We start from the raw sequence: 19,128 nt of genomic DNA, 5'->3' as shown, positions 1-19,128 counted from the left end.
TTTACTCTTTAACATTTAACTAAAACCAACCGACCGGTATGTTTCTGCTGCTGTTTGTGTATAGCAATTAGAAGAACAAAACAGGGCAGGTTATATCAGGTAGGAAAAACAGGATCAACCTCTCAAAGGCTCTTGGTTTTCTGAGTGTCAGTCTTTTGTTTTATAATTTGTATTTGGAGCACTCTATTCTATGTTGAGTATATAAAGAAACATTTGACATAATGTATGTTTTTACATTAGTACTTCATTTGACACCTTTTTTAAAGTAAAATCTGAGGAGTCACTTGGGAGCTGAAAGAGCCAGCTCTTCTTTGGGAGCCGAGCCTAAAGAGCCAGCTCTCTGAAAAGAGCCGGAATTCCCATCACTGGTCAGATGGCCGAGCCACCTCAACTGGCTCCTCTCCATGTGGAGGAACAGCGGCTCTACTCTGAGCCCCTCCCGAATGGCCGCACTCCTCACCCTCTCTCTAAGAGAGAGGCCAGTCACACTGTTCGCAGTCGAATGCCTTCTACAAGTCCACAAAGCACATGTAGACTGGTTGGGCAAACTCCCACGCACACTCGAATATCCTGGAGAGGATAAAGAGCTGGTCCATGTTGAATTTCTAAAATGAAACTCGTGCTTTCTTTTAATGAAAATTGCAGGAGGCGCTCAATTCATTTTCAGTTGCGTTTATTTTTCCATCAAAAGAATGAAGGAAACTTAACAACTAAAAAATATGGAAAACTTAGCAACTGAACAAGGATCTTAACAACTAGAACTATGAAAATTTAACAACTAAAAATATGGAAAACTTAGCAACAAAGAAAGGAAACTTAACAACTAAAAATATGGAAATTTAACAACTAAAAATATAGAAATTTAGCAACTAAAAATATGTAAAACTTAGCAACAAAGAAAGGAAACTTAACAACTAAAATATGGAAATTTAACAAGTAAATAGAATTACAACTACAAATATGGAATTAACAACTAATAACTAGCAACTAAACATATCTTAACAATTACAAATATGGAAATTTAACAACTAAAAAATATGGAAAACTTAGCAACTAAACAAGGATCTTAACAATTACAAATATGGAAACTTAACAAGTAAAATGTGGAAATTTAACAACTAAAAATATGGAAAACTTAGCAACAAAGAAAGGAAACTTAACAACTAAAAATATGGAAATTTAACAAGTAAAATATAGAAATTTAACAACTACAAATATGGAAATTTAACAACTACAAATATGAAAATTTACCAACTAAAAATATGGAAAACTTAGCAACTAAACAAGGATCTTAACAACTAAAAATATGGAAATTTAACAAGTAAAATATGGAAATTTAACAACTAAAAATATGGAAAACTTAGCAACAATGAAAGGAAACTTAACAAGTAAAAATATGGAAATTTAACAAGTAAAATGTGGAAATTTAACAACTAAAAATATGGAAATTTAACAACTAAAAATATGGAAAACTTAGCAACAAATAAAGGAAACTTAACAAGTAAAAATATGGAAATTTAACAACTAAAAATATGGATATTTAGCAAGTAAAATATGGAAAATTTTGCAACAAAGACAGGAAACTTAACAAGTAAAAATATGGAAATTTAATAACTAAAATATGGAAGGTACAATAAAGAAAAAGATAGAATAGAGAGAAAGGAGTCAAGAATAGCAGGGATCTGTCTTCAGGAAACATAGCTAACACCAGTGAAACTTGTATAGTGCAGAGAGATTGTGGAAAGTAGTTGAAGTTTAATTGAATTTCCTTTAGAAAGCCAAAAGCCAGAAGTGACTAAAGTCTAGAGTAGAGAAAGTCTACTTCAGACTGGCTCAGAAAAGATAAGAGATCCTCTTCAGGATTGCTGAACAAAGTGGCCGTGGGTTGAACTGGTGCAGCTTCAGAGGACACTAATGTGGATAGAGAGGCATCCACAAGAGTATTGGAGCTGATCTCATGCTCAGTGTGACAGTCAGAGAGAAGAAAGAAAGGCTCCTGAGGCTGCATGGCAGGAAGGCAGGCATCAAGGTCTTCACTGAGAGACAATAGTTCTACTCCTGCCTTGCTGAGTGAGGTTGCCTCACTTTCAGGTTCAATGGGTTCAGCAAAGGCAGCCGATGATGTAGATGAAGGGGCTGAGCTCAAACCCATTGCAGGAGTCTCGGTGATGAAGGAAGGACTCCTGAGCTGCTGTGGCGGGGAGGAAGCCTGAGAAGCAGGGAGGGTCTGATTTTCTTGCGGCACGTGGAGCGTGCCACACACAGGCACACTGGCCTGTTGAACCTCCTGCACAGGTGTCGGTGCAGATGCTGCAACACAAACAAAAATGCAGTGAGTCTTCTGAGACTTTTAAATACACCTCCAAGACAAACCTTTGATTCCTAAACCTGCAGTAAGAAGCATTTAATGGAAATATTGAATAAATTGACATTTGATATGAAAGTCACAGTGACTTCAGGTCTTCTGGACATCAGGCGGTTCTGGTAGTAAAATTTAGTGTTTTGAACATCTGTAATAACCCTGACCTTCACCTGAAGGTCTGAGTGAGCAGGTTTCTCTTGTTTTAATTTGAATGTTCAGTAGCATTCAAACTGCTCAACAAGTTTCAGTAAGGCTTACAAATATTTCACAAATATATTTGTCATCTGTTGCAATGCACAGAATTTACTGTCTTCGATCTGATCCAGTGAGATTCCATTTTTGACTGGTTTTCATCACATTTCACATGAAAAAAAAATCACTGTGGTTTCCAGAAATCTTCTCTTACCTGTGCTGCAGGCGGACCTTCGGATTCTCCTCCTCTTTTTGCCCTGAAAACAAACACATTAGACATGTGAGCAATGAGCTGATTCAAACTGTGCAGTGACAGTGCTTCAATGCAGTGATGTGGACATGTGTGACTTGTATGCTTTCACTTTGGACTTACATAGTTATCTTTGCTGGACCACTGCGGATGTTGTTGGGCGTGGAGCATCCTTTCCTCCTCTGCCTGCTCGTAGTATTTTGCCTGTTGGGCCTTTGGCAGCGACTTCCACTGTGGACAGAAGAACACACTGTCAGCATCCACACTGCTACTACACATAACTACAGGACAGCTGGTACACATGCACAAACATGAGCATCAAACATTAACAGATGCATAAATCTATGCAGAGTTACACACTTACCCTCTCTCCCACAACGGCATTGACTGCTGCACTACTGCTGTTAGTCAGTTCAGCCTTGACCTTTGGCCTCTCCTCATTCAAAAACAGCATGAAGGCATTGGGTGGCTTCTTCACATACACCCGGTCCTCATCATCCTGATGCTCATGACGCTTCCTCTTTCTACAGGAGTAAAACACAGAGTATGAGCACAAGTTACCACTGTGTACAACTGTGAGGAAAGTATTTTAAAAACACAAGTAAAGCTGTGAAGCTGAATCAAAGCTCGATTAAAGGAGGCTGATTACAATAATTCATGCAGGCATCTGCAGATAAATGACAGTCAAACTCAAAAAAAAAGTCTAAAAGCAGCAGAGCAAACTTACTTTGGAGAGGGTGTGTTGATTGGAGGAGCAGCAAAATCACACACCAACACACCGTTCCTACACAGATACAGAGAGACAGATATGAGATAATGAAGGTACAGATGTTCAGCAGCTGTGTTCACACGTGTGTTTTACTTACAGTACTCCAATAGGATGCAGGTACTGGGTCATGGAATCAGGAATCTGGAGGACACGGGAACACTGGAAACACAAAGCACAGAACAGGTGATGAGACAAGCTGCAATAGTATCATTTATCCATCACATGGCAGAATTTATCCTCTTTTTAAGACACTGAAACTGAACATGTGACATCTGTGAGATGAAAACACATCTGGAGGATTGAAATATGCAGGTGAACAACCATAATGTGCCTGAATGTCTGTGCTGAGGCTCACAGAGGTCAGTAATATGTGGAAGAGCACAGTGTGAGAACAGGAGCTTACTGGGTCTGAAGGAGCAGCAGGAGGAACAGCGGCTGCTGTGAGGACGCCGTTTGCAGGCCACTGATTCAGCAGGTTCTGTGGAGGGAAGGAGAAGGTTCAAAATCCATAATACTGACACTAAGTACAGCATTTCAAAGACCACATGATGAACACCACAGAAACAAACAGCCTGTGCAGAGAGATCTAATCCTCACCAGATTCAGAGAAGATTGCATGAACAACACAAAGTACAGAGAACATCTGCATAAAACTACATTCATCCATAGTTTTTATTGTTCTTGAAAGCTTCACTTTGCTCTCCTGAATTATTCCTTTTGAATTATGACTCACTGGCAGTGATTACATTTAATGATCAGCAAAGCTTCACACCACAGTTATACACCAGTAAAATACAAGGAAGGTGACAGCAGACTTTTTTCTTTTATCCAGCCTGAAGCATCCAACACTTTTAAGTACCTCTATCAATAAAACTCTAATCACACCTGTCACTACCTCTGCATGTCTTACCTGTCCCTGACTAACAGTCCCTGGCTGAGTGCTTAGGTGAGCTGGCACCATGGTGTAGGGAGCAGCTATTGGGGGAACTTGCTGCTCAGTTACTGGAGGGCCTACTCCCAGGATGGTCCAACCACCAAAACCTCCAGGCAGACTGACTGCTGCTGGCTGAGGTGGCCCAGCAGGGGAAGAAGGTGCAGGTGGAGGATTTGGTGATTGCTCCAACAGGTTGAGTAAAATATCCTCAAGGTTGGAGTGACACCCTTCCCTCTCCATCCACTCCACATGCTGTTCAGTTTCTTGCCTGATGTACATCTCAGTGCTCTTTGTGTAGAAAAATACAAAGTCTGTCTGGGATCCTGTGGCACACATTCATAGGATGTTTTGATCCTCTTAAAATGGGACTGACATCTTGTACAGTACATCACACAGACTAAACTACAGACTAGTATTATGTAGGAACGAGGTGTACGTACCAGCTACATCAGTTAGTTTTAGAGGATTTAACTAAAACTTTAAGTATTTAAATAAAGAAGTCAAATCCCTTTAAAAGTGTTGTATTCATAAACTAACTGAAACCAAGTCACAGTTCTTACTGTGTACTTTGTTATGTAACAGGATCAGAGTCAAATGTAATGCACTGTTACACATGCAGGTACCCAGTTATACTTGTATTTTTTCTTTTAATTTGTTAAAATAATGCATTTAACTTCATTCAGTGCTCGATCACACAACATCTCAGTGACTCAAACTGAACTTTCTACACTTTGTGTTCAGGTTGAAGGACACAGCTAACAGCTAGCCACAAGATTTTGGGATAATATTTATGCACAAACACAAATTGTGGCTTAAACAAGTCGTGTATCATTTAGAAGTTCCACTGTATGAACCTAAATGACCTTAAACCATCCATGTAAGTACTCACCAAAGATGTTCAGTGAAAATTTCTTCTTTCTTGTAAAGATTTGTTTGGAAAATGTTGGCGTCTGCTGCTCCAAGAAGTTTGTGCTCACACAGTGAAGTTCATTGGAGAAGTGAATCTTGTCAGTTTAAAGATTCTGTGTTTACGTTTCAGGTTCTAGAACACTGCAGAGCAGCTATGGTAACATCACTTCTGAACATTACATTCCACTCCTGTCTGTTTCCAGCATCTCCTCATCCACTACCTTCATCATGGCCGGATCAACCTCCTAGTGTAATAAAGCCTATTTCTTTCATATGTATAATCCTCAGGTTTATGTATTACTATTACTAAAGTATAATTAAATTAGATTAATAATAACAAGTGTATTTATTTCAAAGAGATAAAGTATATTGTTTGAATTGCATAATAATCAGGTTACAAAACAAATAGCATATATTTCATAGAATTACATGTCATTTATGCTTAAGTAATAAACCAGATTAATCAAAAATGCATCACAGTTCCTTTCTATGCAGTACAATCTTAATGATGCATAAGAACAATCAGACCACCTTGTTGATTCAACAGCTTTATTAACATTAAACCTTAAAGACATGAAATTACACCATCTGAAGCACTTTGTGTAGATTACATATCTTTTAAACACATAACTAGCAATGATCTCTTTCTAAACATGGCCTCTTTTAAAAATGTGTATCAGGGGCAACAAAATTACTTCAACTTATATTTTCAGTCATCACTGAGGTTGAAATATTAAAAAGCACCAAGGAACTGTCTTTTCAAATAAAAATGAAAATGCCTTTATACTCATGGCACAGTAAAGTTTAACCTAAAAAACACATGTCAGCACACAAGCCTTCATCAGGGACTGAAACAGAGTCCATGAACACACTGGATCTTTTCTAGTGGTGTTACACCAATAGCAAGCTTCCACCTACAGTAGGGTGCACCCTGAATAGGAGGGATGTTCTAAAAACAGGCAGATGCAAAATAATAAAAGGGTAACAATACCAAGCCAAAAAAGAATCTGTTTCAATATTCAAATTCAGTCCAGATAAGATAAGAAAAACACAGCAGCATCAACCAACAGCATGAATGCATTTTCAAAATGGAAAAATTATTTAATAATGGAATTAAGGAAATTGATTTTATTCAGAAGATATTTATATTAATTCTACATGTTCCTGGCATGTTTTCATCTATGCTGGCCCGTACATTTGTGTTGTATCTGGTGATTAGCAGCCAGCTATTCAGATGGTGAATTGCTCTACTGCCACTGTGTAGAGTGCAGCGGCATGTAAATCTTGCATTGCAGCTCCATGGAGTCCTGTGCTGTGGTCTACCACACACATTCAAATTCAAATCACCCTATTGTAACCAATAAAATTGACATAATAGGCTGGAGTGGAGGTACAATAAACATAAAGATAGAACAGAGAGAAAGGAGTCAAGAATAGCAGGGATCTGTCTTCAGGAAACATAGCTAACACCAAAGAAACTTGTATAGTGCAGAGAGATTGTGGAAAGTAGAGAGAGATGTTTATATGGGATCTGTCTCAGGTAGAATTTCAGCCCTAGGCCTGTCGATGCTGTGTTGAATTTATCTTGACTCAACGCTTTTTCCTGAAATGTAAAAGTTCCCAGCTACCTGTCCAATCTGTGGCAATCATCAGCCACAGTCCTCTCATCCTGTTACTCCTTCCAATAATTTTCCCTCATATGAAACTTTTAATTTCAGTGACTTTCTCATGTAATGAATACATACACATGCTACATGAAAACTTTCTAACATGAGAAACCTCATTAAAATCTCTTTTTTTTTTTGAAGATTGAACCTGTGTGTGTGTACAGAGTCCACGCTTTTGCTCCAGAGGCGGGATCAGATGATTGGTCTCCACCCCTGTAATTGAACACCTGTGGGCCTTTACTGACCTGTTATGCTGATTAAGATCCTGGCAATAAAAGATGGAAACGTCCATCAAGCCAGTGCCAGATTGCTGTATCAGCAGCGGTAATACTAAGCTCTGCTCCCTCTACAAACCTTCACCCACTCAGATTGTTGTTGCTTCCACTGCAAAGCTACAGGCCCGGAGAGCATCAGTCCCAGTATCTCTTCAACCTGAGTGTGCTGCAGGAAAAGGTACTGTGTTATAGTAGACATCGTGTTTAGTGCTGATACCAATGAAAGTCACTCCTTCTGGCCTTAATGATTTCAGGACAGTTGCCTTGACATTGCATGTCATGAAGATGCTGGAGAGAGCTTGTAGGTACAGTAAAACATGCTCTCGACCCTCTTCAGGTTACTTACCAGCCTCGTGTTGGGGTGGATGATGCAGTTAGTTACCTGCTGCAGAGTGCTCACTCTCACCTGGATAGTGCTAGTGGCAATAGTGGTGAGAATCATGTTTGTTTTTTTCTTTCTAGTGCCTTTAATACCATCCAACAACCACTGCTGCTCAGGATGGTGTCACCACTTCTGCTGTCTCCTGGATTGCTGACTATCTATCAGAGAGGCTTCAGTTTGTACGGCTTGGGGGGTGGGGAGGACTCTGTCTGATGTGGTGGTTAGCAATACTGGGGCACCACAGGGGACAGTTCTATCTCCATTCCTGTTTACCTTGTACACCTCAGATTTCCAGTACAACAGTGAAACATGACACCTGCACAAGTTCTCTGATGACACTGCAATGATAGGGTGTATTAAGTGTGGGCAGGAGTCGGAGTAAAGCGAGCTGGTGAGGAGTTTTGTGGAGTGGTCTAGCAGAAATCACCTCCTTCTCAATTTCAGTAAGACAAAAGAGAGGGTGGTTGACTTCCGGAGGAATAAAACTGCGACTAAGCCCATTAACATCCTGGGGGAGGACGTGGAAATGGTGGACAGCTACAGGTACCTGGGCGTTCACCTGAATGACTGGACTGGAGGACCAACAGTGATGCTGTGTATAGGAAGGGGATGAGAATACTTTCTAAGGAAGCTCAGATCCTTTAATGTATGCAGAAAGATGTTGGAGATCTTCTACAAATCTGTGATATCTACTTTGTTGTTGTCTGCTGGGGGAGCAGCATCAGTGCCAGGGATGCCAGCAGGATCAACAAACTGATTCACAAGCCTGGAACCATCAGAGGTCAGAATTTGTTGTTGTTTGAGTCAGTGAGGGACAGGAGGTCACTGAACAAACTGCTCTCTATTATGGACAATCCATCTCACCCACTCCACCCCACACTAATGATGCAGCAGTGTCCCTTCCCCTTCAGACTGATTTAACCTTGCTGCCATACAGAACGCTTCAGGAAATCATTCCTACCGTTCTCCCTAAAACTGTGTAAGAACTCTTCTTTCTGTGACAGGTGAACACACCTGTCAGGACATTAGATCCCACACACAAACTTTTGTAATATATCCTCTTGCTGCTGTCTTCTGGATTCTTTGTGTACATATTCTGATTTATAGTGTAAACATATTATTTATTAATGCAATTTGCTGTACTCTCTTGTACAATGTCAGCCTTAATATAACTCTTCCTTGCCTATGGTTTTATATGTTATCTATGTTTGTTTCTATACGTATCGTTTCATTCATCGTTGGCACTCTCACTTTGATGTTTAATAACTGTGTGTTGTATTTTTTCTTTCTGCTGTTAAACACAATAATGGGATCAAAGTATCTAATGGCTTCACCGTCTGAAGAAATTTAAAAAAAATACGAGCTGCTTTAGGTTTCTGTGTGTTCGTTTATCGTTTATCGAGACAAAACAACGGAATAAGGAGTCCAATTATTAAATTTAATTAACCATTTTCATACGGTTTACAGATTAATCTGGGTCAGAACCGCATGGCATGCCCAGTGTGTTACTGAACATGACATGAAGAACTCAGTTTCATATAGTCAAAGCTTATTAATCTTGGTTACATCGTTATACAAAACAAAATGTGGAAAACAGAGAACTTCAGCAGCTGCTTCCTGAGATGACCTCGGAGTCTCCCTTTATCGTTTGTGTAGTCTCCATCAGTGGCTGACCGTTGCCGAGACAGAGTGCTTGCGTCTGTTAGGGATAATCTGTTAGTTAGAGACATACCCAGAACCAACAGTTCTTGGCTGAAACCAAACAATATTTACTTGTATATTTTTAATCAGTTTATTTTCCAGTCTAAGACAAAGTTCCTCAGGCAAATAAATGTGTGATGGTAAGGGCAAACATATACCATGAATGTACTTGAAGCTTCATAAAAACTCATGTCCTTCAGTAGCTAGTGAAACGTTTTTGAAGTGTTGGAATTGGACACTTAGCTAATAAACTCATACAATGTGAGAATATAATCATGCTGTTCATCAGAGGGAAAGTGTGATTTTTCAGAAACTCACGCCTAGCATCAGCTGGCATGTTAGCTTATAAACAGCTGTTGTTGTTGAGCTGGATCACTGACACCTGTCCAGAGACAGGAGAGTCTAACCTGCTGACAATAGGTTATTGCAACAATATTGGGAATAAATACATGTTTATGCAAGCTTTCATGTATTAGAGCCCTGACTTCAGCTCAGGATATGTGACTTGAGGTGAGGACGAAGAGGATAAGGTGGAAATGAGGGAGGAGAGAGCAGCTGTGGAGGAGGAAGATGAAGAGGAGGAGGAGAAACATGATGAAAAAGAAATGATGAAAATATACATGTACAAAGGTTAAATGGTCATTATCAAAAGAAAGAGTTATTTGTGAGCTTTAAATTAAAAGTAACTTATAAGGTGTACAACATATGTGACTGGTTGCCTTGGAACTTACAGCCACAGGTGTATAAATCAAGCACTTAGGCATGCAGACTGCTTCTACAAACATGTGTGAAAGAATGGGTCGCTCTCAGGAGCTCAGTGAATTCCAGCGTGGTACCGTGATAGGATGCCACCTGTGCAACAAGTCCAGTCGTGAAATTTCTTCGTTACTAAATATTCAAGAGTCAACTGTTAGTAGTATTATAACAAGGTGGACGTGATTGGGAATGACAGCAGCTGAGCCATGAAGTGGTAGGCCATGTGAAATAACGGAGTATAAAGAGCTTCATGGAATGGGTTTTGATGGCCGAGCAGCTGCATCCAAGTCTCACATCACCAAGTGCAATGCAGTGGTGTAAAGCACGCTGCTACTGGACTCTAGAGCAGCGGAGACGTGTTCTCCGGAGTGACAAAGTGTGTGTGTGGAGTTGTTTTTCAGGAGTTGGGCTCGGTCCCTTAGTTCCAGTGAAAGGAACCCTTAATGCTTCAGCATACCAAGACATTTTGGACAATTTCATGCTCCCAAGTTTGTGGGAACAGTTTCCTGTTCCAATATGACTGCACACCAGTGCATAAAGCAGGTCCATAAAGATACAGATGTGGAAGTTTGGTGTGGAAGTACTTGACCTCAACCCAATAGCAAATGGGATGAATTAGAGTGGAGACTGTGAGCCAGGCCTTCTCATCCAAAGTCAGTGTCTGACCTCACAAATGCACTTCTGGAAGAATGGTCAAAAATTCCCATAAACACACTCCTAAACCATGTGGAAAGCCTTCCCAGAAGAGTTGAAGCTGTTGTAGCTGCAAAGGGTGGGCCAGCTTCATATTAAACATTATGCATTAACAATGGGAATTCACTCAATTTCATGTGTGTGAAGGCAGAATACTCTTGACAATATATTATCTGTAATTTATTTAGATTAATATTTCATTAAATTGGAACAAACACAACTGAATTAATCATAGTTATTATTCTGTGTGTTATAATCTTGTTCTTTTTTCTGTTTTTGTGACATGTCACTAAACTGGTTTTGTTTTTGATGATTTTCCAATACTGATTTTAAAAACTGTCAAGTCAATAAAATGTGTTTGAATTGAATTGTATTGATCTGATACCAAACAACACTTTCAGATGCTGCATCATCAGAAGCTGAGGCTGAACTGGGATACAGCTGCCATGTGGGCAGCTAGAAATGATTCAACAATAAGATAGTATTGATTACTTTTAAGGCCTTTCATGGCTAAAGGCTACATCTCTGTCCTCTTAGTACTGCATGCACCTATACCTTGACACTCCTGGACAGAGGTCGTTTTTGTCTGTTCTAAACTAAAGGGGCTGGAATATTTGCAGTCAGCTCCCCGAGGCTATGACCTCGCATCAGTGACATCAGTCCGTAAGAGGAAGTGCTTGATGTGCGACGTGCCACTAACTTTCACCTCAGTGAAGTTAACCTCAGTGCATTCTTCATCCTCTGGGCTTCTTTCAAATCATTTTACATGGCAAGGAGGTGGTCCTTGCCAAAGGTCAGTCAGAATGACTGATGGGACAGTCCTTTCTTCTCTCCTTTCATAAAGGATGCTCCCAGTGTATCCTGTGCTAAAGAAAGTGCTGAAGCTCCTTTCCTTAGTTTTTGGTGAACTGGAAGAGCTCTTATTATGCAATTAAGTTGCCTTAATTGTTGTTAGGATTGCTTTTACTACTCAGTGAGGTAATATGGATGCAAAAGTAAATTATCTTCAAAAGGAAATAGAAAGGACTGCCATATATGGTAAATTGATCCTAAAAAAATCTGTTTTCAAGATCTATTCTCAAATTGTGAAAGTGTATTTTTTTAAACATATTTTTTTCTTTTAATTTTCTCCAGAGCTAAAAATAACAACACACCTACAAATGAAAACAAGGAGCCTATCCCAGCTGACATAGTGCGAGAGGCAGAGTACACCCTGTACAGGTCGCCAGCCTGTCGCAGGGCAAACATAGAGAGACAGACAACATCCACACTCACACCTATGGGCAATTTAGAGTTGCCAGTGAACCTAACCCCAGTAAGTGCATGTCACGCAGACACGGGGAGAACATGCAAACTCCACACAGAGAGAGGGAGAGAGACCTGGGCCAAGGTGGAATCAAACCCAGAGCTTCTAGATGTTATTCTTACTGTGAGGCAGCAGTGCTAACCACTGCGCCACCGCGGTTATTATTTAAGGAAGGCTTGAATTTACACAGATCCTAGAAAAACCTCTGTTTCTATAATTAACAATATAAAAAAAATACTGAAGAAAAAATTGTTTACACATTCATACTGCAAAGATTTCTGTCTATTTTAATCACATTTCCTGCTTTATTATTCTACTTATTCAAAGAAAAAAAAAAACAGGAAGTGAAACTTTTATAAAACATTTTTCTTGTTCTCAACGGATGGGATATCATTTAAATGTAGGCCTTACTTAATTCATAGATAAATAAGGTGTTACACAGAGCTGGGTTTGGAGTACTCAACCTTAAAGTCAATCTCATTCCTGTGGGGACAGGAGCAGCAGAGGAGGCTTCCTCCCAGTACCAGCATTTTGTGGTTATTGTCTGTGAGAGACAGCTGAGCAGGAAGTAGTTTGTATATGGTTTTCATAAGTTGACTGTGGCTTCCTCGCTTACATTGCTTGACAAGACAAGACATGCTTTCTCAAAGAGAATATTTGGGTTTCTCTCTTCATGAGGTTCTGGTTCTCATACAGCACTTTTCTATTCTACTTTGAGCACTCAAAGCGTTTTATACAACATGCCTCATTCACCCATTCACACTCCAACGGTTACATCAGAGAGCTTAAACCTTGGAAAATTACAGGTATGGGCAATAGGACCCATGTGTTATCAATGGTGTGTGAGATGTTTGCGGTGTTTGTGAGACGGACGACATTCAAACACGCTGAGCGGGGGCGGGGTTTGTTGTTCCCAGCAGCACTTCATGTTCTTCATTTTTAGGTGATCACAGTTCATCAGAGGAAATGCTGAATTTTATTAAACGGGTATCTGATTTGATAAAAAAAAAAATCTAAAACACTGTGATGTTATGAATTGCTCTGTTTTGTGTGTGTGTGTGATGCATTTTAATAAAGTGTCCATGCAGAATGTATTTGTGAAACAGGACTGCAGATAAACACTGTTAGAAACAGTTTCACTCTACCAGCTTGAAAAAAAAAAATCCAAACCACTCACAAACCACACACACAGATGAAAACACACACGCACCAAAGCAAACATTTTAATCAGGCTCAAAAATCTTTTATCTCTTTTTTCCTCTTAAAGTTCAGTCAGAGAGCTCTCATGATCTCTGTATATACATGGTTTTGTTGTGATTAGCATTTCTGTTCCCTCGTGTTGTTAAATGTTGATTCCTGTATTACTTTTTCTTGGCCTCCTGTGTTCCCCTCTGTGTGAGTTTGATCCTAATCCCTCTTTCAGTCTACTTCCTGTTTTAATTTGAAGGTTAGATCTTTATGTGAATATCTGTGTTTCTATAGTCCTCCTTTCCTTTTCCTGCTCTCATTGTGTCTGATTAAGTTCTTGTGTTCCTTATTAATTTTGCCCTCTTGTGTGTATTTAGTGTTAAGCCTCAGTCTTTTAATGTTGGTTAATAAAGTGCATTTTCCAACTAGTTTAAATGTAACTGTATATATGTATTAAATTCACATTAGCTAATACACTTGATTTTCTGAAAATCTGTAATTGTTCTTAATGAAGAAGTTGATCCATCAAAACACATTTTAAGATCTTAAGTCAAAGTAACAGTTTTGACTGAAATAACAGATATGTTGAGTTGCAAGAAGAGCTAAGAGTGTCAGTGTTGTCTTTCATCAGCTCTAAAATGTATTAGTCTTTAAAAAATAGAGAGTACGAAATAAACACAGACTCATTCAGACTGGTTTTTTTCTTTTTTCTAGCCTGTCATGTCTGGCAGTTTTCACAATGATCCGAAAGCATTGTTGCACCAAACATTTGCTTTTACAAGAAGAGCTCTATGAGTTCTTGATAGGCTACTCTTGTTAATGTTTTTTATTTTATTGGTTCATTCATCCAGATCATTGTTCACAGAATATGTCAGCCAGATCTGACGACATGATGACTCTTTCTCTTATATATATGTGTAGGGGGGCAGCATGGCCACAGTTCACCCCATGTTTGTTTGTTTGTCTTCTTGGATGGGTGCTCTGTTAACTGTAATTTTCCCATTGTGGAATCAATAAAGTATCATCATCTTCATCGTCGTCATCATCATATGTCAAAAGACTGCACATATGCTCCTGCAGTATATTTGAAGAAAAACAGAAAAACATGTAATGCTACTCATTCTTTCAAGAGAAAAATTGAAAATGTCATCAAATTTTTGTCTTGTCTACAACAGACTGTCAGATGTCTAAATGTAAGCCTTAGTTTACATAAACACAGAGCAATGGTTTGACTAATTAACCTCATAGTCAGTCTCAGCCCTTTGGGGACAGGAGCTGCAGAGGAAGCCTCCTCCCACGATCAGCAGCCCCACAGACAATGAAAATGGAGGCTCCGTGTTCCCTCTTCTGAGAGATGAGTTGAAGAGAACTGCAGAATTCACTGCTCATGTTGTTGGTGAGCCAGGAAACAGGCATGAGCTTCAATGATGAAAATGTCTCCAGATGCTTTGCTCTTTTTCCCCCTATCTGACACAACGTTCTTGCAGTTACTCCCACAACACCAAACAGGATCCCAAAGGCCCCAACAATGATAGCAATGATTGTGAGCACCCTGGCAGCCTGCAGGTCTAGAGGTAAGGCCAGATGAGAATCATGTAATTTGCACAGCATCTGGCCTGTCCTCTTGCTCACACAGCACTTCCACAAACCCCTCCCAGGTGACCTGAGCTGTGACTTTCCACGTGGGAAGAACACAGGTGAGGATGCTCCCTGGATAGCCATTGATGGACCAAACCTATAAGCTCTCTTTCACAATCGGTCATGATGAAGCTGTGTTGAGCTCGTCAAAGGGGAAAGATGGTGTGTTCTTGCGAGCTGCAATGATTTGTCTGTGAGAAAAGAGCTGAGCAGGAAGTGTTTTTATGTGGTTTTATAGAGAAGAAGCTGACGTGCTTATTGGTTTAGTTTAGTTCATTGGTCACAGGGTTAGATGAGATGATAGATTTAAAGGACAAAGAATGGAGGCTGATTTGATAGTATGGAGTTTGACAGCGTGGGAAAATTGAAGTGATGTAAAGAACAGACTACTGGACAAACACCCAGAAAGTAGGCAGACGAGAGATAACAGCTCTACGTTACTGACCTCGGCAATAAGCTTCATTTATCGACGTGTCAGAAAAGAGGTGAACAGGAAATGTTTTTAGGTGTTGTTTAAAACCAAAAGGAGAAGCTGAATTTGTTTTCTTTGCTCAGTAATCACACAGTTAAAGGAGATGAGAGGTTTTCTCTGAGCTGAAAATGGTTTCTGCAAATAAAGTCACACTTAAAGACAAAAATATGAAAATGAATGCATATGAAAACTGGCTTAAATTTAGTTTAATTTGATGATACTGACTCTGCAAACAGGGACTCACCAAGTGACCAGTGATAGAAAAGATGCCACTGCTCTGTGGCAATCATAGCTGCGGTATCAGGTCTTATAAGTGACTTATTTCAATGTAAATCAAGGCTGTCAACCATGGAGATCATTATTAGGACACATCCTACCAGATGTCAGTGATCAAATTGATGGACGTTTGCATCTAAACACTTGTTGAAATGATACAGTGGAGACCACAGACTATAAGACTGAGAGAGAGGGAATCTTCAGAGAGACATAAAATGTCACTGATGGCAAAAAAATGCAGTATAGACATATTTTGAGTTAATATTTGGTAATATCAAATTATGCAATTATTATTCATTATGTTTGTTCATGCTGGTTTTCTGTGTTCTGGTGTTAATTTAATTTGCTATTAGAATTGTTTTCCTGCCATTATTGTGCAGTGCTTTGCATTTTCAGAATCAGAATCAGAATCAGAATACTTTATTGATCCCAAAGGGAAATTACTATTGTTACAGCTGCAACCGTTTCATTTAAACGAGTAAACCTAAAACACAATAACATACACTAAAGGCATAAAAGTATAAAGCCTAAAGAGATATTTTGACTATATACACATCTAAATCTATACACATATGAAAATTGTGAGTGCAAAAATTTTTAAATAGGTGTCATTATATATATATGCACAGTCCTTTTTTGTACAATGTATAAGTGTATGTACAATGTACAATGTATATAGTGTATGTACAATGTATATGGAAATTTAAACAATTTTATGTACAATTGAATACTGATAAGTGAATGACACTGATGAACCACAATGTCACCTATTAAGGGAGGAGTTATAGAGTCTGATGGCCACAGGTAGAAATGACCTCCTGTGGCGCTCTGTGGTGCATTTTGGTGGGATGAGTCTTGCACTGAATGTGCTCCTGTGTCCCATCACTGTGTTGTAGAGTGGGTGGGAGCCATTGTTCATAATGGCCTGCAGCTTAGACAGCATCCTCCTCTCCGACACTGCCATAAGCGAATCCAGCTCCACTCCCACCACATCACTGGCTTTGTGGATCAGTTTATTGAGTCTGTTGGCGTCTGCCACCCTCAGTCTGCTGCCCCAGCATGCAACAGCATAGAGGATGGCACTCGCCACCACAGACTCATAGAAGATCCTGAGCATAGTCCGGCAGATGTTGAAGGACCTCAGGCGTCTCAGAAAATAGAGGCGACTTTGGCCCTTCCTGTATAAGGCATCAGTGTTCTTAGCCCAGTCCAGTTTGTTGTTAATGTGTACTCCCAGATATTTGTAGTCCTCTACGGTGTCCACACTGACCCCTCCGATGGACATAGGGGCCACCGGTGCCTTGTCTTTCCTCAAGTCCACCACCAGTTCCTTTGTCTTTGTCACGTTGAGCTCTAGATGGTTCCGCTTGCACCATGTGACAAAGTCCTTCACTGTCCTGCTGTACTCATCCTCATCACCCCTGCTGATACATCCAACTATTGCAGAGTCATCAGAAAACTTCTGAAGATGGCAGGTCTCTGAGCAGTAGCTGAAGTCTGTGGTGTAGAGGGTGAAGAGGAAGGGAGAGAGGACAGTCCCTTGTGGGGCTCCAGTGTTGCTAACTACTCTGTCAGACACACAGTGCTGCAGGCCGTACATACTGTGGTCTGCCAGTCAGGTAGTCAACAATCCAGGACACAAGGGGGACATCTACCTGCATCGCTGTCAACTTATCACCCAGAAGAGCAGGCTGAATGGTGTTGAATGCACTTGAGAAGTCAAAGAACATGACCCTCACAGTGCTGGCCGGCTTATCCAGGTGAGCGTAGACTCGGTTTAGCAGGTAGATAATGGCATCCTCAACTCCCAGGCGGGGCTGGTAGGCGAACTGGAGGGGGTCCAGAAATGACTGGACCATGGGCCGGAGCTGATCCAGGACGAGCCTCTCCATGGTCTTCATTATGTGGGAAGTCAGTGCCACTGGCCTGTAATCCTTGACGTCACTGGGTCGCGTCATCTTCGGGACCGGAACGATGCAAGATGTCTTCCACATCACAGGGACCCTCTGAAGATCCAGGCTCATATTGAAGACATGGTGCAGTACTCCACAAGCTGGGTGGCACAGGCTTTAAGCACCCTGGGGGAGACCCCGTCAGGGCCTGCAGCCTTGTTTTTGTGGAGTCTCTTAACACTAGAACTACCAGCATTTTCCCTCTACTCCTTTTTCTACCAAGCGCTGCCAAATGGCAGTTTTACATCTCATTAGGCCACCTTTTGTTATGTACACGGGGCCAGTAGATTGGAATGTGTGTGGGATGGGTGTGGGGGTGGGGATGGGTTACCAATGATGACCATGATGACTCAGGGTCGCCAGGTGTATAAAAAGCCAGGTCACAACACATATTTCACCTACTCTGTTGACTGAGAAGCAAAGATGCCAAAGGTTTACGGAACACAGCAAGCTTGGACATGATCCTCACCATGTCAACCCCTGTGACTCCGATGGAGATGAAATAACCCTTGTGCTAAATTCCGACTCTGAAAATTCTTCTGGTAAGATTTCCTAAATTTCCTATTTTCGTTTGCCGTTTGTTGTGTTTTAGGAAGAGACAATATATCTTTGCGATTGCATATTATTTTAACATTTCACTAATCAAATCTCAAACATGGTCACCCTGTAGATGAGGAAACTTCGCCACACCTCCAGAAAGAGAGGTCGCATGGAGACACATGAGTGGCTGACAGAGACGGCAAAAGACGGCACAGTGTGGCGTGAGGAACAGATCAGAAGGCCTCTGCATCACAGCCCAATTGAATGTTATGCCACAGATGGAGAGCCAACTGCTTTGGCCAGAAGAAAGGTGTCGAGTCGCTTACAGAGTTTCCTCTGTTTCATCACTCTGGAAATGCTTCGGACCATTCAGGAGTGGACTGTCCAGCATGCACGCCAGACACAGCAGGGAAACGGGTTCATGGCCCTCCCTGAACTAAAGGCGTTCATTGCAATCCTCATCCTGCGTGGGATTGTCCGCCTTCCAGCGGTGCATGATGTATGGTCAGCAACACTGGGAGTGCCCGCAATCAGCAAGATTATGGCCCGAAACCGCTTCCAGGACATCATGCGGCACCTACGCTTCGATGACAAGGACACACGCAATGAACGAGTTGCAAATGATCGGTTTGCTGCAGTCTCTGACATTTGGGGGTCTTTTGTTACCAACTGCATTACCTCTTACAACCCAGGAAGGCACATCACCATAGATGAGCAACTTTTTCCAACTAAGACCCGTTGCTGTTTCCTGCAGTACAGTGCGACAAAACCTGACAAGTTTGGCATAAAGTTCTGGGTGGCATGTGACCTGAAATCCAAGTATGTATGCAACATCATCCCATATCTTGACAAAGACCCCAGTCGTC

General features: G+C 40.8%; 1 protein-coding gene and 1 long non-coding RNA gene across 3 annotated transcripts; one reads left to right on the top strand and one right to left on the bottom strand.

Moving 5' to 3' along the window:
• Positions 1-1,546: 1,546 nt before the first annotated feature.
• LOC115777941 (transcription factor 7-like 1) lies at positions 1,547-5,597 on the bottom strand. 2 transcript variants are annotated; one of them, XM_030725964.1, is made up of 9 exons: positions 5,397-5,597; positions 4,484-4,830; positions 3,977-4,051; positions 3,671-3,732; positions 3,532-3,588; positions 3,169-3,328; positions 2,928-3,035; positions 2,769-2,811; positions 1,547-2,310 (listed from the first exon to the last, which is right to left on the bottom strand). In XM_030725964.1, exons 2-9 carry the CDS (start codon positions 4,784-4,786, stop codon positions 1,796-1,798), a joined length of 1,323 nt encoding a protein of 440 aa, XP_030581824.1. In that variant the 5' UTR covers positions 4,787-4,830; positions 5,397-5,597; the 3' UTR covers positions 1,547-1,795. The 2 variants fall into 2 exon arrangements, with proteins under 2 accessions (XP_030581824.1, XP_030581825.1); XM_030725965.1 differs by lacking the exon at positions 3,532-3,588.
• LOC115777942 (uncharacterized) lies at positions 5,192-8,333 on the top strand. The gene is made up of 3 exons (XR_004019714.1): positions 5,192-5,666; positions 7,225-7,536; positions 7,821-8,333. It is a non-coding gene; the product is annotated as an uncharacterized LOC115777942 (long non-coding RNA).
• Positions 8,334-19,128: the final 10,795 nt, after the last annotated feature.

The sequence above is a fragment of the Archocentrus centrarchus genome, unplaced genomic scaffold, assembly GCF_007364275.1.
Source record: "Archocentrus centrarchus isolate MPI-CPG fArcCen1 unplaced genomic scaffold, fArcCen1 scaffold_87_ctg1, whole genome shotgun sequence".
NCBI classification, from domain to species: domain Eukaryota; kingdom Metazoa; phylum Chordata; class Actinopteri; order Cichliformes; family Cichlidae; genus Archocentrus; species Archocentrus centrarchus.
This window is presented reverse-complemented; position numbering and strand designations above follow the sequence as displayed.